The following is a 27,682-nucleotide window of genomic DNA, read 5'->3' as shown; positions in this document are numbered from 1 at the left end:
TTGCAGCCTAAATGACATTATAGTTTGAGCCACCCATCCAACTACATTATCCTTAATCTGCTTTTTTTTTTTTGAAATATCAGGGAGAAGATTTCTAACTAAGGTGGGAACCACAAGATTTCTGTGTTCTGGATTTAGAGCTGTTTGCCTTTGGAATGTTTTAGTAAATCCTTTCACAGAGCCTTTAGAGGGTTTTTCTTCCCCTCTGAGTGCATAGTTTAATTTTAGTTTAAGGGAGGAGACGTAAAAAAAATTCCCATCAGCCTCTGAATATCAGCTTCCAATTTTTGACCAACTATTGACTGCAGAGCTACTTAAAAAAAAATATTTTAACTATCTTGTCAGTTTTCGGTGTGGACAAGCAGTAAATATTTCTGGCAGTATTGAACAACCCTTTAGACTTAAGAGGTATTCCAGAAGAGGGTGCCAAAAATATTTTATTTTCCTCTCTTTATTGGGTACTACAGACAGAGACCCAGGAGAGCTGACTCTGGTAAGAATTTTCTCCCTTCGTGGGCTTCTGCCAGTTTTCCCAGGATCCCACCTATAGGCTCCAAGTGAGGTTTAAAATAGAGGTGTAGCTCTAGTATCTACCAGAATTTGGCAAGGTTTTTCATGAATTTTAATTTAGTTTCCCTTAGCTGTTTAAGGGAATAATGTAGCAGTTTATAAGAAAATCCCTCAGAATCTCTTCAATTCTGGGAGGAGCTCATTCAGGGGCCCTCCTTTGAGGGTAGATATGAGGGTGTCTATTGATGCTGAAAAGTCAGCCTCTGTGCACCAGTGCTGAAGCGAATCTTGGAGACAGAGTGTGGGGTGAAGTAGAAGAGAACAGCTTTATTGCTTTGCTGGGCAAAGAGGGCCACAGCGGGCTTGTGCCCTGAAAAACTGTGTGTCCTAACCTGGGAGGATTTGGTGAGGACTGTTATAGCAGTGGTTCACGGGTGGGGTTGCTGATAGGAGCAGGGTGTGTGCGGGGCCTGCAATCCTTTAATCTGGCCTCAGGTGGTCTCCTGATGAGCTTTTCTGGTTCTCAAGGCTGTCAAACCGTGAGTTTCTGTCTGGAATGAGGATTGCTTCATCAGGCAGTTTGTCTTCCAGTTGTTGGAGTCTTTAGTTCTGTAGAAGAGCTCAGAGATGTTCTGTGTGTCCCTTGATGCAGAATCAGCACCCTGCCCCGAGGCTGCACTATTGTTTCTTGACTGCTCCTCCCTTGTCTCTGTATCCCCTCCCTTCCCTAATTAGCAACTGTTCCAATCTGCCCTTTGGAACCCAGGGAAGGTCATAGAGGCTGGAGTCTATTCCCTGCAAACAAGAAACAGGGGACACAGAAAGGCTTCCATGCCCAGGAGCCCCACAGGGTCCCAGTGGTTTCACTGCATGACCACTAACCTGTCAGACATTTGTTTGTGATCTTCTAGTCTCTTCAGAGTGGAAAGGAAATTTAGACAGGATTACTGGAGTGAGTACTCATATAAAAGAGGGTAGGGAGTTCCCTCATGGTTAGGACTCTGTGCCCTCACTGCTGAGGGCCTGGGGTTTGATCCCTGGTTGGGGAACTAAAATCCCACATGTGCAGCATGGCCAAAAAAAAAAAAAAAAAAAAAAGAAGAGGATAGAAGGGAGCAGTAATAGTTACGTCAGTCTTATTGTCTCTTGTTTTAGGTACCTCTTGTGTCTTTAATTTTTCATTAGCCTTTTTGCAATGAATCTTTCATTGAAGCTATTTTGGAATTTTGAAGCCTTTTGGAGTTCTCTGCCTTCCAATTAAAATAGCTATACCATTTTTTTTGAGGGGGGGAGTGGGGAGTCCTTGCTTTTAAGTGCACTTCTTAAATGATCTTATATAATTGGGACATTACTCATAATGGCCATTCTAATTGTAGGTCATCTTTAGTAACACTTTGCCATTTTTATAGATAATTATAGCTTCCAGGACCATAGTTCTTAGATGTAAAATAAGCAAGTGCACCAGAAGGTGGAGTGCTTAACTCTTTGAATTTTAAGGATCCCATTTCTTCCAGCTAAGGCGTTTTGGGTTTGGGGGAGCCAGATCAATATCTAAGAAGGATGTGCTGTGGGCCTGGGGATTGTGTGGTATTTTACAGTGAACCTTGTTTCACGGAAATCTTCTTGAGGTTGGTGGATGACCTGGTGTCAAGCTAACCTGTTCCATGACCAGCTTATTTGAACACGGGAGTCCTTTGAGTTAGGTGGAGAGTACTTTATCAGCTTTTAAGTGCTTCACCCATGCCCACGAATTTTTGTGGCTTTTTGGCTTCTGAGATTCCTATTAGTGGTAGCTTTTATCTACAGAAAACAAGATAAACACATGCACCTTAACAAATTGGCAGTAACCAAAGGATTTTGCTGTGTCCCAGCCAGGTAAAGGTCTCGTGTATACCACCAACAATTCCTGCCATGGGACCTTGGCCTGGGGAAAGAATTGAACCAACAGACCTCAACAAATGGAGACTGAGGACTAGGGGCTCCACATACATGGAGAACTGATAGTTCCCACATGGATCTTGGGACAGAATCAAGGCCTGGGGGTTTCCACCAATTAATTGACTATTGTGGTCTGAAATAAAGGCTAAAGATGATTCTGCTCCTGGCAGAATCATCTGCCAGATCCAGCTGACCTGCCCTGTATTGGAAAGCCAATTAGATTGGGAGCTCAGTGCAAAGAGAGAAGAGCTCAGAACTGAGAGGAAGTTACCTACAGTCCTCAGAAGCAGTGAGAGAGACAGAGAACTCAAGAGGGTTTGCAGGTGCTACACCTGTGTTTCTCATTCCCAGAGTTATTGGAAGTCTCCTTCAGTCCTATTACTGCCATCAGATCTGTTTAAAAAAAAAAATTCAACTGAGTAAGTTTAAAGATCAAATTTACTTTATTCAACAATTCATGAATCGGCAGAATCCCATTTAGCAAATAGAAAGGAGCTCCAAAATGCTGCAGAAAAGAAAACGTTTTAAAAGGAGAAAAAAGGAGGGACAAGGAAGTCATAAAGAAAAGAAAGGATTATTTCAGGCAAGGTTACCTTCCTTTGGGAGAAGACAGCGGTCTATCTGGTGGGTTACCTCACTAGTGTTGGCCAGGAAATTCCAGACAGGACTGGTTAAGATTACATTCCTAGGAGAAGCTGAAACTGCAGTTAGGTTAGGTATCAAGTCTTGGTTTGTTGATGTGGGGTTTAGTACAAGTGACTCCATTTTAGGCCTTCTATCTCCTTTTTAGTGCCCTTAAATCTTCTCTGTCATCTCCCCCCTTCCTTTAGCTGGTTGGGTTTATTTCTGGATTCCCTAAACCATCTCTTTTGCTCTGAAACTTTAGCATTCTCTCTGCTCTTCAGTAATCAGCAGGGCAATTTTAACTCTCCGATTTTTGCTGTAAGAAATTTTCTTAGTGTGAATTCTCCTTCATTTGGCTTTGAATTTCCAACTTAAACTATGGCTCCCTTGTTCCAAGGTAGTGAATTGTTCACTTTGGTAATAAATACTTGGCAGTATCATGATTTTACTTATTACAAATCACAGTGAGTATAAATGCATATGTTATATTAAATATAATTCTCCCTTACCATAGCACCATTAGGGATAACAAATGTGTTATCCTTACTTCTTCCATTTATTTTTTTCAAATAGGCAGTCTATTCACATTTTAAAAACGCAAAACAGTGGAATGCTTCTACATCGAAAGGTTTTGTTCCCATCCACTTCATCTACCCAATTTCCTCTCCTGTCTTTTATATCGTTACAGAATAGAGTGTGTTTAGGCAAATATAACATATATATTTATTTTTAACTAAAAAATTGATTTTATTGAAGTATAGTTGATTTCCAGTGTTGTGTTAATATATATTCTTATTTCCTCCTTTTCTTAGCAAAATCTGTTTTGCTTTTATAAACTCTTTGATTAACTACCATTGTTCCCATTTTGTCCAAATCTGCTTTACTTGTGTTTTTCTTAACATGATACTAATACACCAAATTAACATTATTTATTATAGGTTAGAGAAATGATTTTGTTTTCCCTCTGTGTTGATGCATTTGAAGTATATACCTGTTCCTTTCATCACTAAATGTGTTCATTGAGTGTGTAAGTGTGAACTGATTATCTCTCATCTGAATTAAGCTGTAACCTCCAGAATGGTCTCCCTGTCTCCAGTCTCTTATCAGCTCTATCAATCCTTTATTTTGTTCCAGTAATTTTTGTCACACTCTGGCTTTAAAACCACCAGTGACTGCACACTTCCTTTCCTTTGCTTATGCTGTTCCCTCTGAGTTGCTGTTACACAATGGCGAACCTGCAGATGCCCTTTAAATTCCAGGTCACACGCCTGTGTGAAGCCTCTCTGAACTTTTGTCAAACAAAGTTCTTTGCTGCTCCTTTTGTATTCTAATAGTCCTTTCTAAATTCCTCTGAATTCCCCTGGTACAACTGAAGAGTGAATGATAAAAGGAAGAATGTGTGAGCAAATCAGCTCTTTGACTAATACTGTTTGATATGTCTGTTTTACTTGAGCCTAACATGCCCTTGGATGTGAACTTGAGGTGCATGTATAGGGCATTATAAATTCCTATAATTCAGATAATTGCCCCCCATTTTAAGAAGCACTTTCGTGTTCTTTCCCTGCACCCTGAACAGATGTTAAAGAATATTTACCTGCTGCCTTTATCATAGCCGATTTGTTAGCAACATCATGTATATGGCACACAAAAGAACTGGATCATCTGCATGCCTTCCGACTGACTCAGTTTGTTTAGACTGTGTAAACATGGGTCAGGGATATCTCCTTGATGTATGTAAATTAGAAATCTTGTCTGTATGTCTATTTCATATGTACTGCATACAGTGTATCATACATGCTATATTTAATGTGTGTGAATATAGATCATGAAATAGTTTCGGCACCATCTCTAGAGTCAGAAAGTCTGGGTTCAAATCCCAGCTCTACCATTTACCAGAGGTATGACCTTGGACAGGGTACTCCCCTCATCTGAAAAATAGGGATAATAAGACTGCCTTCCTCATAGCAGTACCGTGAGGATTAAATGAGATAATACGTGTAAATGGTTGACAGTGGTAAACCTACATAGTCAATGTGGCACCTAGGAAATGTGTGCTACATTTGTATGTAATGGTGGAGTGTTCAATCCCAAACTCTCTTTCACAGCAGCACTGACAGGTTGCTCTCAGAGCCTGAGCTGAGTACTGCAGAAAGCCCTTTGGCTGACAAGAAGGCTCCAGGGAGTGAGCGTGCTGCAGAGAGGGCTGCCGCTGCCCAGCAGAACAATGAAAGGGCCCGCCTTGCCCCACGGCCATCATATGTCAACATGCAGGTAATGATAAAAAAATGGACAAGTCATCCAAATGTAGGCTGCCTAGGTTGGGGAATGGGGAATTCAGTGAGCTTTTAGCAGTAGACCAGAAATTAAATTTAAATATATATGCAGTAGTTAGGAATTGGTTTCGTTATAAACATTAAAAATGAAATGCAGGGCTTCCCTGGTGGCGCAGTGGTTGAGAGTCCGCCTGCCGATGCAGGAGACACGGGTTCGTGCCCTGGTGCGGGAAGATCCCACATGCCGCGGAGTGGCTGGGCCCGTGAGCCATGGCCGCTGAGCCTGCGCGTCCGGAGCCTGTGCTCTGCAATGGGAGAGGCCACAACAGTGAGAGGCCCGTGTACTGCAAAAAAAAAAAAAAAAAAAAAATGAAATGCAGGATTTAGTTTGAGAAGTCTTTAAAATATAATATTAAAAGTGACATGGTCTATGTCACTGTGTCTTATGCAAATGACATTTTTCATCTGTTTAAAAAAATGTAGATAAATATGAGAGCTGTTATTTCTAAGCATTTACTATCTCATGACATACTCTTGGATAAATAGATATAATATTCTTCTGTCTGTGAAATGGAGAAGATAAATTTGGTGTTCCTTAGTTATAAAAATAACTAATGTAAAGCTTTAGTGTTTTGAAAGGAGATGCTAAATATTATTGACGGTTATGTTGGTTCACAGATTTTTATGATTATTTTGAACAATTTCCTCAGCAGGGATTTTCTCTGTATCCATTTTCAAAGTATTAGGCTAATTACTCAAAATAGACTATTGATCATGAAATTCAGAAATCTGATTTTCATATAGATCACAATAGGAAAGATAAGGATTTTGTGCTTTTAGAGATGCCTCTAAACATTTGATTTCAGTGTCTGAATTACTGGGTAGACTTACCTACTTTGTAGTAAGAGATATATCATCTCCCTTCCCCCCACTTTCGAAAAAGGGAAAAACTTCACAAAATCCTAGAAATAAAGAAGTTGTCACAGATATGTCAAAGAAATTAATTCATGGGACTAAATCATACTTCTGTAATTCCAGCGAAAACTACAGTACAATCCTGCTCGTCTGTTTTTCTAATCCTTTGCATTTGAACATTTTCAAGAGTTTTTAGATGAATGTTTTATACAAAAGCCATAGCCTTTATAAAGTGCAAAGTTAGAAAAAAAGACATTTATTACATTTTCTCTGGCGGATTTATTTTCAGTTATTATAAATTAAAGTTCTCTCATCTAAGAAGTATCAAATTCCTTTACGATCCCTTTATGGTTTTCATCCATCTTGTGATTCTCGTCTTCTCCATCGGGTATATACCTATAGTGAACCACTTTCATGTTCCTTTCTTTTAGGATGGATGTAAATGTTCTTGGTGATAGAGTTTCAATTTAAATAGATGTATTTACGCCATTAGTGAAGAAGTGACTCTTAAAATCACCAGGAAATCAATGATAATAGTTTGAAGACTTCCCTGATTGCTTTATAGCTGAAGATGATCTCTGTCTCCTGATCATTCTTGGACTTCTATATCGCCAGCTCTCTCTTCACACTTATCTCACTTTCTAATTTATTTTGTGGTTATTTTTCTTACCCCTGCTAAGCCTCTATATGATTTGAGGCTATAGATTATTTTTGATTCATTGTAATATTCTTACACAAAGTGCAGCACAGTCCCTTTAGCCAGAAGGCACTCAATAAATATTTACTGAACAAGTAACTTTAGCATCTCCCCACATCTTGCCCTTAGTAGTCATTACAAGTTGATTTTAACTCCCAGAATCATTTTAGACCTAGGATTTCAAAAACATTATCAATCTGTGTTATCTAAAAATCTGACTCTCCCAATTTACTGCCATGTTCCTTCTGGTTGGTCTAGGTCAGCCTGTTTACTTTTATTATTTTGGCCTAATCATTTGTAGTATATTTCACTTTCAGAAGTATCCTGTTTCAGACCATAAATTATATGGACACCCTACATATGATGGTATAGTCCTCCTGGGAGGAAGGTCCAAAGAGCTCTCGCCAGTGGGTTCTTGACCCATCTGATAGGCCTTTGAGACATTCTTTTTTTTTTTTTTTTTAACTTATTGAAGTATAGTTGATTTACAATATTGTGTTAGTTTCAGTTGTACAGCAAAGTGATTTTGGTTATACATATATGTATATATCTATATACTTTTTAAAAAATTCTTCTCCGTTACAGTTTATTACAAGAGACATTCTTAAATCAAGTCTAAGCCAGTTCCTGAATTGGCGAGTTGAGAACCCTGGGTTAGCATTTGAGATGTGGCTATATCTGGACTTCTTTCTTCAAAATGACCTACCTTGGTCCCTATGTAGACCCGACTGTGTCATAGTCACTTATTCAATGTGAATGGGAAGAATAAATGGTGCCATCCTAGTCCTGTGCAATAAAAGATAACTTTTATTTTTTTAATTTAGGTTTATATTTTTATTTAGGTTTAATTTTACTGTACTGCTTAAGCATTCTGATAATGCATTATTTTGAAACTTAGCATAAGTTATTAGGTTATTCACTATACGTTAGCATATATTGGTCCTGGTGTGTTAAGTATTTCATAGTAAATAGGAATTTTTTTCTTTTTGAAGGAAAATTTCTAACTTTTGTCACTGTCATGACTTAAAGTTGGAAGTAGTACTTTATTATTATAATGAATTAGGTTTTTTGTTTTTTTTTTTTTTTGCGGTACACGGGCCTCTCACCGTTGTGGCCTCTCCCGTTGCAGAGCACAGGCTCCAGACTCGCAGGCTCAGCGGCCATGGCTCACGGGCCCAGCCGCTCTGCGGCATGTGGGATCTTCCAGGACCGGGGCACGAACCCGCGTCCCCTGTATCGGCAGGCGGCCTCGCAACCACTGCGCCACCAGGGAAGCCCAATGAATTAGTTTTGAAAACATGTTTCAGTTTATCAGACTTGCATGGATTACTGTCACATTCTGGTGCAGAGCTGAGCGTTTGCCCCAGGCAGATTCATGGGCTGTAGTCAAAATCTTTTCATGAAGTATTGGCATAACATTTGGATAGACTGACAATAAAGATATTTTCTCTCTGTTTTTTTTTCAGGCATTTGACTATGAACAGAAAAAGTTATTAGCAACCAAAGGTATGTGACACGTTAATGATCTATACTTTGATTTTTTTTTCAGTAAACACATAAAAGGTTTTTCAGTGTTGATGTTGAACTGAGAAATTGGACCTTCATAAAAGGAATCCCAGAATGTTTACGTTCAAGTTGCACAAACTTTGTTGAGGTTGAGTAGATTAGCATTAGATCAATTAAGAAATAATGTATCATTTTAAAGTTTACCACTACTTTGTATAAAATGTTTTATGAGGATATTTTAAGGCATTTTGTGTTAAGAAATAATATTCAGTGATAATTTCTTTACATATATCAAAGAAACAATACTCATCAATATCTTATTTAAGAAATTCATTAAAAATACCAAGCATTTGTTTTATGTTCTGTTTTCCAAAGCTATGTTAAAGAAACCGGTGGTGACGGAGGTCAGAACACCCACAAATACCTGGAGTGGCCTCGGGTTTTCTAAATCCATGCCCGCTGAAACTATCAAGGAGCTGAGAAGGGCCAACCATGTGTCCTATAAGCCCACAATGACAACCACTTTTGAGGTTTGTAGAGTCATGCCCTACCTATTCTTCCTGTCTGTTCTCTCAGCAGAAGAGAACAATCTTCTCTCCTCTCCCATTCTCTATTTATATAAGGACAATCTATTAATGGTGATTTGTTTTCATTTCTATTCCTGTAAATGTATTGCTATGAAATTGATACAATCCAATATATTATGATCTTTTATGCGTCTTCTCTCACAGTTGTTGATCAGCTGTGAAGGAGGTGTAAATTTGGATAAACTTGTTTTTGTTAGGGGGAGAGTGTCATAAGTGATAGAGCAGGGCTGAGATTAAGCAAAGGACAGATGTAACATTCCATAAAAAAATGTATAAAGAATCCCTTTATCCAAGGGTATCACTCGCAAGCCCACCATAGGAGGAAAAGGCAAGTATCCAACAACAAAAACAAGTTCTCAGATATGAGTTAAAAATTCAGTGTGTTCAGATGTGCCAGGAACACAGCAGGAAGTATCACAAACGAGAGCTCCAAAAGGTTATGCTTCCTCGATGTTGGCTATAGCTCAGAGTGAGACTGGGAAGCTGGTATCCTCACCACACAGAGAAGAGATCCAGGGTTCCTTGCTTCTCAGCTAGGCTGTACGACTCACTCGGCAAGGCCTTTTCAGTTGGAGAGTGTCAGATTTTGGCTGTAAGCCTTTTGCGAGTGGGGTGGAGTTAGAGCACGTGCACACACACTACTGGTGAGGCTGTGCAAACTCAAACGTTGATGAAAATGATTAATCCAAGAATCACAGTGTTCAACCAGAACACTGTAGGCTGAAAAACAAATAGTGGTTAAGGGTTAGTCTAATAACTAGCATTTGTAGATTGACCTTCTTTTCTCCACCCGTTTTCTTTGTAATAAATTAGAATGTTGATGAAAGGCAGAAGCAAACATGACATTTTTTCCTTTGTCTCTCTGAGTCAGTGAAAAAGAAAATACTATTGAAATACTAAAAAGAACAGTCTCCTGTGAATTTCACTGTCAGACTTAAAGTAGCAACCTAGCTGGCTGTATTTAAAGATTGAAGTTACTGTCAGAAGCTAGAATGTAGGAACCATTGTGAAAAATTTGAGGCTCTAGGAGGTACACCCCTCTTTCTGCCATTGTAGCTTTGAGAGAAAATAAACATCTCCTTTCACCGGCAGAGACCTTAAAACTGCTGTGCTAATTGTTAGGCTTCCACTGATGTTTTGAATACTGCAGCCTTCCATTCTGCTCACCCTCACCTTTGGTGGAGTGGAGTGTTAGGTGGTTGATTGTGTTTCTATAGTGTCAGAGATGAAATATTTCACTTTAGAAATGCTAATTCACTTCTCTTCTCAAAGACCAGTAGTGTGACAGGTTGAAATGATGATCATTCTAATAACGTAGTTGTCAGGTGCAGGGGCTGTGGGGCCTGACAGCTACCACCGACACATGTACAGCTTTGATGAGTGACTTCACACCTCTGAGCCCATTTCCTCATTGCAGTTGTTTCAGGATGATGTGGGAGAGGGCATCCAGTGCTCAGCATGGTGTGCAGGAAGTTCTCAGCAATATTTAGCAGCTACGGTTATTTCCACTGAAGAACTTTACCCTGAAGAAAACCAAGAGCCTGATGAAAGATGTGTTTATATACATATATGAATGCTTATTGCTGGAAGTATTTCTGCACATTCAAACTAGATATGCGTTTTATATCCAAAGGAATACCTTAGAGTGTTACATGAACACATAATGTGCTAGTAATAATTATCAGATCACACTCATTTACTTTTTTGTGGGTTTATATGGTACATTTTCATCCACAAGCTTATTTGATACCTAGAAACTCCCAGTGAGGGAAAGGGGCCCAGATCAGTTAAGTGTCTTACTTGAGGTCATGGTAGTAGTTGTCAGAGAGAGGACTTGAATTCATTTTACAAAGTTTCTTTATACTCCTCTTCCTAATGGTTTAACTCAAGAGGGTACGTAGCAAGGCGATATATAAATGCTCTAGAGCCATGTTATTGTACCTTAAAAGACACAAGAATCATTTGGGGCGCTTAAAAATGCAAATTCTTCCCCCAGGATCTCCACTCATCAGGGAGGGAGCCAGCAGGAACCAGTAATCCACATTTTCAGCCAAAAGTCTAGTCTGTTTCTGACGCAGCCTCCCTTCTGGAAACAGTGCTCCACAGGGACGTAACATAAGGGGGATGGCACAGAAATCACGTCAGAAGCTGAAAGACTCTTCTGCTCTGGCACTCGTCCAAGGACAAGTAGACCACTTTCTGTGGGCAGGAACGTGCAGGGTCCTGACTCAGTGGCTGAATCCCCTCCTGTGGCTTTTCTTTGCTTTGGCTTTCTTGGGCTAGCCTGTTCTACCTTCCTGGCTAATGTCTAACAGCTCATTCACATTGAAAGGTAGGGGAGAGGATGTAACCAGCGAGATCAGTGCAAGGGCATTCACCACGTTACCTGCTTTTATTCACGGTCCCTTTAAACACTGCTGATGATGAAATATAACCAAGCTTTCTTAGGGAATGGTTCTAGATTCTTCCAGGTGTGTAGGACTTGAACTTTTCTTCATGCATCCGAAAGCCATTGAAAGGAGGTGAAAGGGCCCTTACACAGCGTGATCTGATATTCTGAAGCAGCTGCTATCTGCAGGTGCCTGCCCTTCTCTTTATTCTGTTATAGCTCAGAGGGATTAAAAACTGGGCAATTAGTGAAGATTGTTTCTTTGGGTTAGAACACAGGGACAGGGTTGGGTTGAGAAGGACCTGGGGAAAAGTGAAGAGAACTTAAACAATTTTTATTAAAAGATTGACCACATCTCTGCTTGTAGCACTATTTTTAAATTGGAGGGTAGCTAGAAACACTCTTTTTCCTTAATCTTTTCCAAAGAAAAACAAAACCAAATAGACAAGTAGAATGCTGCTCTAGAGAAGCACACTTAGCCAGTAGGTCCTGATGGGTGAGGGCTGTTCGGTGTGTTGGGATCAAGGCACATGAGTTTCCTGCGCTGGGAAGCTTGCTTAAGGCAAGAAACTGAGGCCTTGAACATCCTGTTCAGATTTCTGAGAAGCCAGATTTGAGCAGTTGTTTCCAGTGTTAAGGCATTTTTGAGAAATTAGCCTTTTCCAAAGAGCTCCTTTAGAGAAGAAGTTAGGTAGCTTGAGGCTTATTTTTGTTTTCTTCAAGACTCAAAAGTATGACCCTATCCACTTGATGATATACTGGGACAGCAAAGGTCAAACAAAAGGCTACTTGACCTGCAATATTTTTGTCACATCAACAGAACTACAAAAGGTTTGGGATTTTCCTTTTCTTTTTGCTAGTCATCTCTTAAAGGCATTAGGAATGGTTACATATTCTCTGGAGCAAATAAAACCTGCATTGGGAATCAAAAAATGGTTTTTAATTTCCCCAGCACTAAGAGTAATGAGGTTGTCTGGTTATTGTAAGTCTTACAGACATAAGAGTGGAGGTGAGCTGCTCTTCATGATACTCTAGTTAGTAGATAACGAAGTAATAAATATCAAAAGATTATGTTTTACTTAATGTTTTTAGAAAACATCGTTTAGCCAGGTCTGATACAGCTGTGTGAATTAAATCAGCTTAGATCTCAGATGAGTGGTTTTTTTGTACTCAAAAAGAGTTTAGATACGGAAGTTTTAAAATATATAGAAATACTACATAATAATTCATTAATGCTTCTGGTAATTACCAATTTTGAGCATGTTCTTATTTCCCTTGCTTCATGGGATAGGTTGAAGTATAATGTTAAAGATGGTTTTAATTGAAAAAGACCATTTATTTGGTCTTAGGAGCCTTCCTTTCCCTATGCCCCTTCCCACAGTTCAGCAAAGGGGATCCCATAGATGTAAGAAAAGGTATCTGTGAGATCCAGTATTCTGCAAATATTTATTATTAAGGACCTTCTGTGTTTCAGACACAATTCTAGATACTAGAGATACAATGCTTGAATATAGGTTCTTCCTTTCATGGACAGAGCTTTCTTTTTGGTGGGTAGAAAGAAATATGTAACAAGTTAACAAGAAGGCATTAAGGAATAAAAGTCCCTGATAAATGTGAAACAGAGGCTGCTTTATACTGGGTAGTCTTAGCTGGCTTTAATGAGCAAATGATGTTTAAGGTAAGACCTAGATGGCAAGAAAGGGCCAGCCTTGTGAAGATCTAGGAAAAGAGTATTAGGCCGGGGAAAGAGCTGGCATTATCATCTTGAAGTCAGAACAGGCTGGTAAGTTCATGGAGCAGAAGGTGGATGGGGTGGTGGAACATTGAAGATAAGGTTGGAGAGGGAGGCAGAGACTCAGTTACGGAGCACCTCAGCCCATGGTAAAGTACTAGAAAAGCATGGAAAGACTTTATACTTATGAGAGGCATGATTTTGTTCTAGTTTGCATTTAAAAAAGACACCTAGTTGCTTCATGGAAAATGGATTATTGGGGTGGGAGGCAAGATAGAATCAAAATGTCCATTAAGGAGGCTATTGGTGACAGTCGTGGAGATGGAGAAAAGTAGGTAGATTTGGGGTATGTTTAGATATGACATTGATAAAACTAACTGATAGATTGGATGTAGTGAGGGGAGGAGGAACGAATATGAGTCTCTGAAGTTTGGCTTGAGCAACTGGATGAATGGTCGCCACTGAGATTTAGGAATTCTGGGAGAGGGGTGGGTTTGGGTGCAGCTGGGGAGATGGTCATCAACAATACGATTTCAAGCACTCTAAGTTTAAAATACCTGTGAGACCGTAAAATGGAGGTGTCAGATTGGCAGCTCTGTGATGCTGAATTTCAGTAGGGAATTCAAACCCAGAGGTGAAAATTTGAGTCATGGCTGTTGTTAAGCCTTGACAGAGGTTGCGATTACTGATTGATTACTCAAGGAGAAAGTGTAGAGCGAGATGATAGGAATGCGGGGACCAAGTCCCAGGGTAATCTGACATTTGGAGTAGAAAAGGGGAGGAGGATCCTACAATGGCTACAGTGAGGTAGGTAGAAAGCCTCCAGAGTGGTATTATGCTGCCCTGAAGAAAGCAGCATTACAGCCCCATATGGTCAGCTGTGGTTATGCTGCTGCGGGATTGAATTAAGTGAGTTTAGTGACCTGAAGAGTAAATGATTCTCTTGGAATTACCCAGTAAACATAAAACTTTTAGAACCAGAGAATCTTAACTTTAATACTGTAGATATAGTACAAAGTATGGTACCTGTAATACAGTGATTAAATAAATGAATAAAGAATGAGTAAATGCAAGTTCAGTGCAAACTGTGATATCTTTTAAATTACTATTTTTATTTTGATTTGGGGGAATTAAAAAAGTTAAAATTTCCAGGTACTTATAATTTGTTGGAGAGATCATGCACTTATTTGAATGAGAGTTAACACAGGACATAATGCCAGATTCCTCTCCACCCTTCCACTCTTGTGAGCCTGGGAGTTCGATTCCTGTCAAAGCATTGGGTGTAGCTGCCCCGCTTCCCTACTGGTCCTGTGTGATACAAGGCAGAGAATCTCTGCTATACCAGATGGAGGATTTGCCTTGTTCCCCAAAATAGGAATCCTCTAAATCTTACAGGAATGAATCTTTATACTGGGGGCTCTCAGAACTCCTCTGGGCGCCCTCATCATCAGCTCCCTCATAATGAAGGAAAAACACTTCACTGTGTGTATTTCCAAGTGTCCTTGGTAGCTGGAAGACAAAGACTATAGACAGGTCCCATAGCCTCTTCTTGAGAATCAGCATTCGTGGGTAACTGCATTGGCCAGCAATCGAAATAAATGATAAGTGGTCTAATGTGTATTCTTTTCTCCTCCCACCCCGGGAAACCTACCTTATTAAACATTTCCTTATCTGGCTTTGATTGTTTTCAGGGTTCATCAGTGTCCCTCTCGAGGTCCAACAGTCGTGAACACCTGGGAAGTGGAAGCGAATCTGATAACTGGAGAGACCGAAATGGAATAGGACCCGCAAGTCATAGTGAATTTGCAGCTTCTATTGGCAGCCCCAAGCGTAAACAGAACAAATCAAGTGAGCTTTGACTTTTCGTCATACTTTTAGATGTCATCAGCTTGGAATTTGTTTAGCTGGTTTAGGGTAATGTTCGAGTATCAACTCTGGACTCTAGGCCTTCAAGTGTTTTGGATTACTCACAGGCCACCTCTTCTGAGAAGCCTTCCCTGTTTTTTTCCAGTGAAGCAGGGCACATCGTTCTCTGCTTTCACTGCATTTTGTATATGCTTTCATTTTAGCATTTGTCGTACTGAAGTACAATTACTTACTTACATAACTGTCTTTTCCTGTAGAATTTGAGCTCCACACGTCAGGGACTACATTCATGCAATAAACACTTATTTAAGTGCCCATGTGCCGAGCGTTCTTTTAGGCTGTGCCTTCTTTCTTTTTTCTTAATTGAAATACAGTTGGTGTACAATATCATTTAGTTTCAGGTGTACTACCTAGTGATTTTACATTTGCAGGCATTATGAAATGATCGCCACGATAAGTCTAGTAACTGTTTGTTTCTGTACAGGTATTACAGTATTACTGACCATATTCCTTACGCTGTGTGTGTCACTCCTGTAGCTTATTTATTTTATAACTAAGGAGGTTTGCACCTCTTAATCCCCTTCATCTCACTCCCACCCCCACTTCCCCTCTGGCAACCACCCTTTGTTCTCTGTATCTGTGAGTCTGTTTTCACTTTGTTTTGTTTTTGTCTTTGGATTCCACATATGAGTGAGATCATACAGCATTTGCCTTTCTCTTTCTGACTTACTTCACTTACCAAAATACCCTCTAGATCCCTCCAAGTTGTCGCACATGGCAAGATTTCATTTTCTTTTATGACTAATATTCCATTGTGTGTGTGTGTGTGTGTGTGTGTGTATATATATATATATATACACACACACACACACACACACACCACCTTTTCTTTATCCGTTCATCTGTTGATGGACACTTAGGTTGCATTCATATCTTGACTGTCGCAAATAATGCTGCAGTGGACATAGGGTGCATATATCCTTTTGAATTAGTGTTTTGTTTTCTTTGGGTAAATAGAAGTGAAATTGCTGGATATGGCAATTCTATTTTTAATTTTTTGAGGAATCTCCATACTGTTTCCCATAGCGTCTTCATCAATTTACAATCCCACTAACAGGAGGCTGTGCCTTCTTTCTTAACTTATTATTTCTTCTCAGATGTCTAACAGTGTCTGACACCTAGCAGGTGCTTGGTAAGTGTTTGTGGAATGAATATACGAATGAGTCATGCACACACAAACATCAGAATGATGCGGAAAAGGCAGGGATGTAAAGGAGTTGAGCAGAATGTGATCAAATTAGTATCTTAGACAATAGAGGTCTGCCCAGTCACCTTTGGCTACCAAAGGTGAACAGCAAGATTTTTCAAGATGACAAGATGTAGCTAACTGAAAGTATCAGGAAAAAAAACGTTTAAAGCATAGGCTTTGAACAAATATGATTAAGATGCAGCACGAGTCCAGTGGCTGTGTCTGTAACAGCACCCACATGTCTGTATAAATAGGTAAACAGACAAGAACTGACACAGTAATCACAAGATATTCCCCTAATGCCTTATTTCAGGGTTTTTGATGAATCTGGACTCCTGAAACACATACCCTGGAGTATTTGAAGAATACTTGGAGAAAGGCAATCTAAATGAGCCTAGTAAACAGTAACAGCCAGTTGTTACCATCAATCAAGTGGGCCATGTTGTCAAGAGTCTCAGATTTGAAAAGACCAGTCATGGGGTCGGCCAAGTCTAAATAAGAAAGCATGGTCAACTCTTTCATTCCCAGGCGTACTGTCAGTAGTATCCTGGAGTCTTCCTGTTAGTCCTGGGCTAGGTCCTCTACTGCTGACAGGACAATGGAGCTGAGAGGCAGGCTGGTGCCAGGTGCACATTTCGGGGTGGAAATGATCTCCGTTTTATATTCCAGCATCAATTAGCTTTGCGCCTCTCTTCTTCTATCTTTATCCCCTTTCCCTGCACTGAATCCTGGATGATTAAAATTGACTGTGTGACTTAGCTGCATTGAAATTCAGGATTAGGGTTAAGATAGGGGATTCATTAATTAAAAAAGATTGATTAAAAAAGCACTGTTCCTTGGCCTTTGTCCGATGTTTTAAGAGCCTAGGGAGTTAAAAGAGAATATGGATACTATAAGTAGTTAAGATGAGAAGAAATGTAAAAAAAAAGTTGTGTACCATAATAAATATTTATCACTAAGAATATTTTAAAATATTTTTTCACTTTTTGCTGATCTCTTTGCTTAACTCAACGTATATAAATTATCATCATTTAAACAAGTAATCAATGTAAAGATATTTTACCCTGTCTTTGTTTTTGTACTGTCTTTAAATACGGTGTGTGGCATTTCACACTTAGAGTGCATTTTTAATCCACACTAGCACGTTTTAGGTGCTCAATAACCACATGTTGCCAATGGCTAGTGTACTGAACAACAAAGCTTTAGAAAAGTTTTCTTGACACCCATGTCAAGGTCACCCATGTCAAGGTCACCAATGTCTAGGTTTTCTCTGGGTATCCCTGTTTCACCAGTTGTTCCACTGTAATTCCTCAGTAACTCCCTCTTTTTTTTTTTTTTTGCCTCGAAGAAAGTAAATTTAGCATTCGGACAGTAAATTATGGGGTCAGCCTGACAGTAACCTCCGTGTTGTCAAGTCCAGTGGTCACTCCAGTGTGCTCATCATACTCTGCTCTGTGTCACCCTCAAACCGGTACCTCACTGGTCATTCCTCCTCAATCTTTTTTGGTGACTCTGGGGCCTTACCTTCAATTGGTGGAGTGTTCCAGGGCTCAGCGCATCAGGGCTTGGTCCTGGGTCCTTTTCCCTACACATTCTTCCTACAAGAGATAAAATACCTGTTTTTAAAAGAAAGAGAAACCTTATCAAGAAATTCCTTCCGGGCTTCCCTGGTGGTGCAGTGGTTGAGAGTCCGCCTGCCGATGCTGGGGACGTGGGTTCGTGCCCCGGTCCGGGAGGATCCCACATGCCACAGAGCAACTAAGCCCGTGAGCCATGGCCACTGAGCCTGCGTGTCGCAACGGGAGAGGTCGCGACAGTGAGAGGCCCGCGTACCGCAAAAAAAAAGAAAAAAAAAGATATTCCTTCCAGTTGAAACATATGTAGGATTTCTCAATTGGGAGATGAAAACAACCGGAGAAAGTGATTAGTGGCACCCAGTGCAATGCAGAACAAAATTCTTAGATTTGCTGAATGCACTGATCCCAGAGGAGACTAGATGGATCTGATACCTAGGTGAGTGTCCTCTGCCCGCATCAATCTGGGAATCCCCCTGAAGCTGCACCTTTAGTATAAGAGAACAGAATTTCCACATGGATGAGAGTCAGTTGTTGGTCAGGGTGGTAGGAATGGCTGCATAACTCTGCTAGATTCTCCAAAGCAGCTCCTGAAGAGTGTTTGAAAATTTGGTCAAGTACTTGGTGTGGCTCACTAGTCTGTCACCCAGCTTTGCATGTCCTTGGGTCTGAGAACCAAAGACAACATGGAGAAATCTTTGCCCACCAGATCAGTAGCAGAGCCAAGGCAAAGCTCGGCATGGCTGTCTTAGAATTTCCCCCAGGAGATGGATTTGTTTTTGTTGTGAGTTAAATCCAGGAACTCCAGCATCATTCTTTTCATTCATATGTTACTCTTAATTTTGGAAACTCTCTATTTCATGAACTCACTGCCCAATTATGTTTGAGGGAAATGAGATTTATATGTGATAATATCATAGTATTTATTTGACCACAGAAAAGCACAAGTGTGGATACAGAGGGCCAGCCTGCATCTAACAGGAGCCTGTAACTTTCCTTACCTTTATTGTGTCCTAGGGGTCCTGCTTCCACTTCCTCGTTTAATTAACATCAAATCAGTTGTGAAGAGCCAATGTTCCTGAATGCTCAGGGAGAAAGAATATGCTTAATGATTATTAACTACGGAGGCCCTGTTGCCGAATTGCTCCCTCCCAAGTGTAACCTTTTAAATGGGGAGAGCCTCCCTGAAAGCCATAACCAGCATTTCCTTAATGAAAAGCCAGTGTTTCAGTAAAGGACTGCTGCGTTTCTGCAGTTACTGGTCTGTTCAGCCCAAAACACTGAATCTGAACTATTTGAGTGATTAAAACTTTTAATTAAACCATGCTCTCCCTGGGCATTTACACTTCAGGCCTGTCTTTCCTCTGCCTTTCAGCGGAGCACTATCTCAGCAGTAGCAATTACATGGACTGCATTTCCTCGCTGACAGGAAGCAATGGCTGTAACCTGAACAGCTCTTTCAAAGGCTCTGACCTCCCTGAGCTCTTCAGCAAACTGGGCCTGGGCAAATACACAGACGTCTTCCAGCAACAAGAGGTCGGTGGTTATTTATTTATCTTCCCAGGCATCTTTGTTTTGGTTGTGTGTGTGATGACTTCTAGAATGAAATCACTCATTTATCTATGACTGTGTTTTCGCTGAGCATTTATTGAAGTCTCATAGCTTATTTTTGCTTCCAAGGAAATTGTCGCCATGTTATTTCTTATTTAGTGCAACTGGTAAACACAGGATCGCAGAAATGTAGGAAGCTGTGTTTGCAAAAACACCTTCATCAGTTTTAGCTAAAAGACCTAATGAGTGTCTTGATTTATAGGAACTTTTGATTCACAAATTCCCTAAGGTCAGCAATAACTCTATATTTAATCAGATTTTACTCTTTCATCTGTTCTTATTTTTATTTGTGGCACTCAAAAGTAAATAACAGCGTCTGAGATAAATAACTATGGTTGTTTGTGACACCATCCTAATCATGTTACTGAAGTTCTCACAGAAGATAATGCACTTTTCATACATGTTAACTTATTCATTAATTTACTGTTTGGGTTTTGCCTGAACTGAGGCAGAACTAAGATGTCTTCTGAAACATCCCTACCGTGGATTTTGGCCAGACTGATCAGCCGTGGCCGTGACGCACTGGCATAAAGAAGAGAGCCCCTAAGTGTGGTTCTTTCTAATTGTGTTGTCATATTACCAGGGCACAGCTAACTCAAGGCAACAGAAAGTTAGAATAGTTCTCTAAATGTATCTGCTTTTCAAGTCCTGACATGGTCCAAGTTTCATGCTAGTTGGGCTTCATTTCATGTTAGATTACATGCCAGTAATTCCCTGGCATGCATCAATCAGTAAATAATCTAAGATTTTTATTATAAGGCACTTTATATCATAAATCTAATGTATTGCCCATAACTTAAGTTTAATTGCTGAACTTATTTGTTCTTTAACACCAAGAAAAATGTTGTCATGTGTATTTTGGACTTTAGGACAATGATTTTGTTTTCTTTTCCCTAAACCTAAATTAGTGTTCATGTAACCAAGGATTTTCTAAGTTGAATAACACGTTCATCATCAGTGCATTAAAGAACTGCATTTACTTATTTAGTCTTCCTGGTTAGATGCAGGTGGCTGATTGAGAAGCTCAGGGCTGAGGTATTTTAACTTGCTCTTGCACAGAAGGTTTTAGAAGTAAGTGACTAGATGTTATTCAGTGATATTCTGGGTTTGCTTTAAATCTCTATTTCCTATTTGAAGAAGCATAGAAATTTATTATGGGTACTTCTTATCTAGTTACTTCAAAAAGGAAGACGACGTGATAATATAAAGTCAGACTGGCTTCATCTAATATTAACTGGAGCAGGGGTCAGTGAACTGCAGCCTGCAGACCTGCTGCCTAATTTTGTAAATAAAGTTTCCTTGGAACACAGCCACACTAACTCAATTGCCTCATATTGCCTGTGGCTGCTTTCAAGCTAAACCAGCAGAGTTGAGTAGTTGCAACAGAGACAGGATGCCCACTAACCCTAAAATAGTTATTCTCTGGCCCTTTAAAAAGAGTTTGAGGATCCCTGAAATAGTCTCCACTGGACAGAATTTCTAAAAAACATAGCTCTAGATTTGTGATAAATGGTAAATGAAAAGGTTTTTCAAGATCTGGATGTAACCTTCAAAATCAAAACAGAAAATTTCAAATTAATTTCTATATAATTTGAATAAAAAGTATATTTTACTGTTTTCAGGTTTGTTGAAATTTGGTACTATTCCCTTTATGTAGGATATTTTCTCATATACAGATATGACTTAACAAGAGTCCCCCATTAAGTAACCTTGTGAGACTTAATATATTGTAACCAGGATGAAATTTATTTAGCAACTTTCACAGATGATATGTCTGTATTCATTATTACTAACTGTAGCTGCCAACTATCTTACCCCTTTGGTGGGCACATTGCATTATATCTAAGATCATATTTGAGGCCCAAAACAACCCTGTGAGGTATATAGGATTGTCAGCTCTCAGTGCCCACAACTAGTAATGGCAGAGTCAGAACCTGAACCCAAGTCTCTCTGGCTTCAGAGCCCATTGCCTTTCTGTTCCTCACACAGTCTTCACAAGGAACGGTGGGATTCTTGGGCTACTTCCCCTCACACATTGTTGCCAGGAAGTACATTTATACTGTTGCTAGAAATACTTCATGTATGCCACTTTCAGAGATAGTCTGCTGGGTTAAGCAAAGTGAGTCATGGGTCTGAGGTAGACTGTGAATTCTGCTATCATTTTTATGTAGAACACAATGGAAGATACCCTTTATGGTATTATTCAGTCTCTTTTTATGGAGATATACTTAACCAAGTCAGAATCTAAAACTAAGAATTATTTTCTCTCTTCTGGACAAGTATGTATTCTTCCTTTCATCAGATCACAAAACTGTGCAATTTCTGTTTCCCTTTTTGCCCTGGCTGCCAGGATGCTAAGACCTTAGGATGCCTAAGTTTATATCTCCATTGCAGTAAATCACTGGCTTAGATTAAGTCTTCTGCTAGAATCATCACTTTCATTTTACCACCTTTATTACTTAACTCTTGTCCCTTAGGTTTGTATTGTCCCCACCATTCTTTTTTGAAAGTAGGCAGAGCATAATTAATAAATAAAATAAGCGTAGCAATGAGTAGAATTTATGCTGAAGAAGAAAGATACTTAATATATTGATTATAGATGACTTGTTCACCCACAGATCGATCTTCAGACGTTCCTCACTCTCACAGATCAGGATCTGAAGGAGCTGGGAATTACAACTTTCGGTGCCAGGAGGAAAATGCTGCTTGCAATCTCAGGTGAATAGAAATGTTCTTGTTCATATTTTAAAGTCTGAAGAACCTCTGTCGTTGGTCTCCAGCCAGTGGGGCTGGTTCTGCCCATCAACCCCTTGCTTACTACCTGGCAGCTTTGGGGTTGTGGTTTCAGAGTGTTTCCCACTAACAGTGTGACAAATGCCAAGAATACGCCCACTGCTTTGTCAAGGCATTGCCTGAAAACCTGCCTTGAAAGCGTCTTTCCTTAAAACAGATCTCTTCGGAAAGATCTAACCAAAACTGCCCTTTGCAGAACGTGGGGATGAGGGAGCAGTTTAATTCTCCATTGTGCGGTTGTATTAAGCAATGATCATTGCGTTCATTAATAATTATTCTGGACTGGCTGTCACGCTTTAAATGCATGTGTTCCTGCATAGCAGCTGAGATCATTGCACCAGAGAAAAAGAGAATTGGTATTTCTTGTCTTAATGCTTTTTAACTTTACCCCAAGTTTTTTTTTTTTTTTTTTGGCGGTACGCGGGCCTCTCACCGTTGTGGCCTCTCCCGTTGCGGAGCACAGGCTCCGGACGCGCAGGCTCAGCGGCCATGGCTCATGGGCCCAGCCGCTCCGCGGCATGTGGAATCTTCCCGGACTGGGGCACGAACCTGTGTCCCCTGCATCGGCAGGCGGCCTCTCAACCACTGCGCCACCAGGGAAGCCCTACCCCAAGTTTTAATAGAATTTGTGAGTCACAGAAGAGGGTAGTATCGTAAAAGTAGTCACAGAATGAAGGAAAGTCTGAAGGTCTGTCTCCCAGACCACCGCCTTTGTGCATCTTTTGCATGTTCTAAGAAAATGCTCTATACGTATTTACTAGGTACCTCCCACGTGGAAGGAATGGGCAGGTGATGAGTTGGCAAATACATAACAATGTACCCCAAAAAGGTGTTTAGAGAAATATGAGGAAGGAATCCGGGGGGCAGAAAAATGAGGTTACTTTTTGAAGTCTTTCTGATCAAGTTCATGAATGCCAGTTTTATATGTGTGCCAGTCTCTCAGAAAGACAGAGCCAAACGTCAGGTGTGATGAGAAAATGACGTTGCTTTTCAAAACACTGAATTTGTAGGCTATGCTTTTATGTGGCCAGCAGTGGCATCCAACCGGTGAAAGCCCTTTCTAAACAGCATTCGCTAATTGAACCATCAAACTAAAAGCCTCGGTGGTTTTCCGTTTTCTTTCAGCAGCAGATTGCGCTTGCATTATTTTATAGCAGCTGATCAGCGCCGCCCACCTCCCCACAGGAAATCGTATATATCTGAAGCAGATATAAGCCTTGAAATAGTAGCCTTGAAACAGGTGCAGAAATTCAGCCATTGAGCAGCCCGTTAGGCTTCTGTATGGATAGAGTCCTGCACACATAAGTTTGAGAAGTCTTCCTCCACCCTATATACCCAAGCGGCTGCATTGATGGTGCTCCACAGGGCAGCCACTGCTTCCTGTTCACTCATCAGATCAGCTTGGTTATAGTGGAAAGAACACTATATTCACATAAGGAGATCTGAGATTTGCCTCTCCAAGTCATGTACCCTTGGGTGAGTTTGCAAACCTCTTTTGGTTGTGGTTTCTTAACTGTGAAGGTGGATTGGAGTAGATGATTGTGTAAGGTCACCTTCCATTTCTAAAATCTGTCCTTCCATGTGGTACATCATCAGGCACAGTGAAAATAACCTACAGTTTTAATGATATGTATTATTATTGTTCTTGCTTTTTTTTTTTTTTTTTACTATCTGTGGCAATAGGATAGTTTTCAACTTCTTTACCCTAAAGCTCAGTCTCAGAGGGTTACTTCTGGATCCAAATTAACTTTATATATTTTTACATTATCTTATTAATTTGAAAATGGAATTTTATTAACTCAATCACCATGTCTATACTGTTAAAATATGTCTATGGGGCCGCACACTTATACCACAGAAGTGTATGTTTCAGAACTCCATAATCTTTCACTAGAGATTTGTGGAATATCCGTGACAGTACAATGAAAATTAAGTCTTTTCTTTGTGTACCAACCCAATTCCAAACTCTCTAAAGCTTCCAGCAACAAGCAGATATCTCTAAATATTTTCATAGATTCCAAGTGGATCTTCAGTACTTTTACTCTGGGATACATTGGTGATATATTCTAGGTGGGTTTTGGAGAGTAGAGTGCAAAAACGGGAGGGGTTTTGAGTCCTCATTTAAAAGAATGTTTTCTCTAATCATCATCTTCAATGTGTTCTTTTGAGGTTATATCCTATTTCTATAGACTGCCTCTCTCAGTGAGGTTCACAGGTCCTCTTGCTTTTAAAGGGAATTAGAGACTTTGAATAAGATGCCTTATGAATGCTCTGTACAGTGGGAAGTATTTGATTATTTAAGGATGATTTTGCCTTACTTTGTTGAAGTGCATTTGTTTGAACTTGGTAAATCATTTTCTCTGCAAGGAATAAGTTTTTATTGAGAAACCCTTCATCAAAAAGCTTCTTTTTCCAGTTCAATTCCTCTGATAACAAAGACATTCAAAGTCTCAGAATACTTCATTTCCAGGTAGAGGCAGGATATCAGGTCAGCCTTGACTTAGGTTTGTCTTGTGGTTACATAGTTTGGTTAGATACAGAGTTTGCTCAAACTACTTTTTAAAATTTTGTAGATTTTTAACTTAAAATCGGAGTTGTTCTTTCAGTATAAGGTTTTGGTTTGTTTTTAATCTTGGGCCAGAAGACATTTATTTTAATGTTATAGGAGGAAATGAGATTTATCTCTGATAGGAATGAATCAGAGAAAAAATTTCATCTTTTTTTCAAATCCACGATTTTTTGAAAATTCATGGATTTCTGAGTATTTTAGTGATTGGTTAACTAAACCTACAGGGACTCAGTGAAAGGAAGTTTAGCATCCTGTTGACAGGCTTTCCGCCACAGCCTCAGGTAGATCTAACATTTCCTGACCTATTCTTTTAGTTTGTGACTCTGTTCAGATCCGCAACAAGATCCTGAGAGCTGCCAGGATTGTGTGAACCTTGGAATTTCAAAGAAAAAGGTTGGTATTTTCTCAAACTATCCCTTAGGCTTACTGAAAAAAATCAGAAGAGGGAGTTTGCTTTCTAATTTAAAAAACAACAAGAACTAAAGTCTCTTCAGTAGGACTTGATCCTTGATAATCTTAAAGACTTATCTCTGTGCTTCACACTTGGAATATCTCTATATATGTACTCTTAGAAATTACATCTTTAGGGAGTGGCTGAATTTCTTCATGATCATTTGTCCTCTCAAAAATCTAGCTCATGTGACTTTTCAGAATGAAGTTTTCAATGTATGTCAAAAATTTTTGTCTTCAGTGGCCCCACTGTTTTCATGTGCTCATGGAGAACGGTGTTTGACTTACTCCTTTCTTCTCCTTCTCTGTAGTGTGGGAATGTCCTCCTGATTCATGGGTTATTTCCCCATGAGAAAATGGAGGCCAAAGAAATTCTCCTCATTTGAAGGCTGTGTTTAAGGGGATTCATTTATTCTCAACTCTCCTATAAATTTGCCTTTAAATATATTCAATTCTGTCTTGATCTCTGAATTTTATGTGTTTGTTTTTTAAACAAGATACATGTGATAGGAATGTCATTGCTACTGCGTTTCTTCAGGAACTTGAAACAATAGCCATCTATACGCATGCCTGCATGTGTCTTTTGCTTGTAATATCTTCCTTGCTTCTTCAGAGTTTCTAAGCTTTATCTATTTAAAAAGTAAGTTTGATATCCATATAAAATATTAAGGAAAGCTCTGTTATCTACATACCTGAAACTACCAATTTCTCAAATTTGTATTCCTGATACCTCGGTTGATCTCCGCCCAATGGATGGACCACTGAAGCCCATAGCATAGACCTTTGCATCAGGCAGGCAGGGTTTCAACTCTGTCACTTAACAGGCATGTGGGCAAGTTACTTCGTCTATTTTTAAAACTCAGGTTCCTTATCTACTTAACAGGCATGTGGGCAAGTTACTTTGTCTATTTTTAAAACTCAGGTTCCTTATCTACTTAACAGGCATGTGGGCAAGTTACTTTGTCTATTTTTAAAACTCAGGTTCCTTATCTACTTAACAGGCATGTGGGCAAGTTACTTCCTCTATTTTTAAAACTCAGGTTCCTTATCTATAAAATGGAGGATGGTAATATTATCTACCCCTTAAGGAGGACTTAAATAGGACACAACGAATGTAAAGTGCTTGTCGTATAATAGGCTCTAATAAATTACTGTTGGTTCTCTTCTCCCCTAAGACTTAAATGTGAACAGAAAAGAGGTGTCTTCACTCATGCGTCACCCTATAGGGCAGACAGTTACATTTTGGAAAAGCAGTGGGGTAAAATGTTAAGGGTATTGATCCTGCTTCTAGCACTTGGGAGACAGGAGTACATCTGGCCATATGGCTGTCCCTGGCCACCTACGACCCACTGCAACCTGCCTGAGCCTCTGTTCTCGTCCTCAGCATTACTGTAGCAGGCCATAGCTTGCTGTGTAATCTCAGAGCTCAGAATGGGGCTGTGTGTGTATGGTTGAAAAAGTCCTGAGTTCCATGCAGATAATTAAAGGTGCTGAATCACTTGCTTCACTACCCTCCCAGAGAAAAAGACAACAGCTTTAAACACATCAACTATACATTCTGTCTACTTGAGATTGAATAAGTTTGAAGATATAGTTGACCCTTGAACCACACAGGAGTTAACCCCCATGTAACTTATAGTCACCCTTTGTATCCACAGTTCCTCTGCATCTGCAGATTCCACCAACTGTGTAATACTGTAGTATTTACTATTGAAAAATATCCACGTATAAGTAGACCCACTCAGTTCAAATCCACGCTATTCGAAGGTCAACTATATTTGCATTTGGTGGCTATCAGAAACGCTGCTTTCTAGAGTCTGACAATTCTGTTTACTTGTATGAGTTCGTTAGTAATAATCACATCAGTTGACTTGAGAATCTGAGAATGTGTGTATGGAGGGGAGGATGGGGTATTGCATAGTCATAAACAAGGTAGGCTGCTTCCATTTTTCACCTTTCTGGTTAATAATTTTTACTTGGGAAAAGACATAAACTAAACAACCAGTACTCTGGTTTGTTTAAAATGAAAATCGAGGATCTTTGTTTTTCCCTGAAAATTTGGATTCACATATTGGTTGTTTTCAATTGTATTAATTTCCTTAACTGTTGCTATGTTTACTAAGTTGATTTTTTATTCAAAGAAACCTCCTGCTGATGCGATATGCTTCTGCATATAACCCTTTCTGACTCAAGGAGCGTAGTCATCATGAGTCAGTGGAGCCACGGGGCTATGGATTTTTTTTTTTATCATCTTTCTTGGAGTATAATTGCTTTACAATGTTGTGTTAGTTTCTGCTTTATAACAAAGTGAATCACCTATACATATACGTATATCCCCGTATCTCTTCCCTCTTGCGTCTCCCTCGTACCCGGGGCTGTGGATTAACAGATCAGTGTGC

General features: G+C 39.7%; 1 protein-coding gene and 1 long non-coding RNA gene across 9 annotated transcripts in view; one reads left to right on the top strand and one right to left on the bottom strand.

Moving 5' to 3' along the window:
- The window catches only part of BICC1 (BicC family RNA binding protein 1), a 301,538-nt gene that overhangs the window by 270,685 nt on the left and 3,171 nt on the right, over positions 1 to 27,682 (top strand). For 2 of the 5 annotated variants that reach the window (XM_033841936.2, XM_033841940.2), the window contains 6 exons: positions 5,178 to 5,343; positions 8,424 to 8,463; positions 8,839 to 8,993; positions 14,863 to 15,019; positions 19,236 to 19,396; positions 22,090 to 22,189. In XM_033841936.2, coding sequence (XP_033697827.1) covers positions 5,178 to 5,343; positions 8,424 to 8,463; positions 8,839 to 8,993; positions 14,863 to 15,019; positions 19,236 to 19,396; positions 22,090 to 22,189 — 779 coding nt within the window. Of the gene's footprint in view, positions 1 to 5,177; positions 5,344 to 8,423; positions 8,464 to 8,838; positions 8,994 to 14,862; positions 15,020 to 19,235; positions 19,397 to 22,089; positions 22,190 to 25,147; positions 25,227 to 27,682 lie in introns of all 5 variants that reach the window. The other 3 variants (XM_033841939.2, XM_033841938.2, XM_033841937.2) reach the window with 3 other exon arrangements.
- Positions 8,058 to 27,682, bottom strand: part of LOC141276692 (uncharacterized) — a 407,388-nt gene continuing 387,763 nt past the window's right edge. For 2 of the 4 annotated variants that reach the window (XR_012326650.1, XR_012326651.1), the window contains 5 exons: positions 18,862 to 18,938; positions 17,811 to 17,884; positions 14,823 to 14,904; positions 10,224 to 10,573; positions 8,058 to 9,770 (listed from right to left, as the gene is read on the bottom strand). This is a non-coding gene — a long non-coding RNA (uncharacterized lncRNA). Of the gene's footprint in view, positions 9,771 to 10,223; positions 10,574 to 11,436; positions 14,905 to 17,810; positions 17,885 to 18,861; positions 18,939 to 27,682 lie in introns of all 4 variants that reach the window. The other 2 variants (XR_012326648.1, XR_012326649.1) reach the window with 2 other exon arrangements.

The sequence above is a fragment of the Tursiops truncatus genome, chromosome 16 (assembly GCF_011762595.2).
Source record: "Tursiops truncatus isolate mTurTru1 chromosome 16, mTurTru1.mat.Y, whole genome shotgun sequence".
Lineage (NCBI taxonomy): Eukaryota > Metazoa > Chordata > Mammalia > Artiodactyla > Delphinidae > Tursiops > Tursiops truncatus.
Note: the sequence above shows the minus strand (reverse complement) of the source record. Positions and strands in the feature narration are given on the sequence as shown.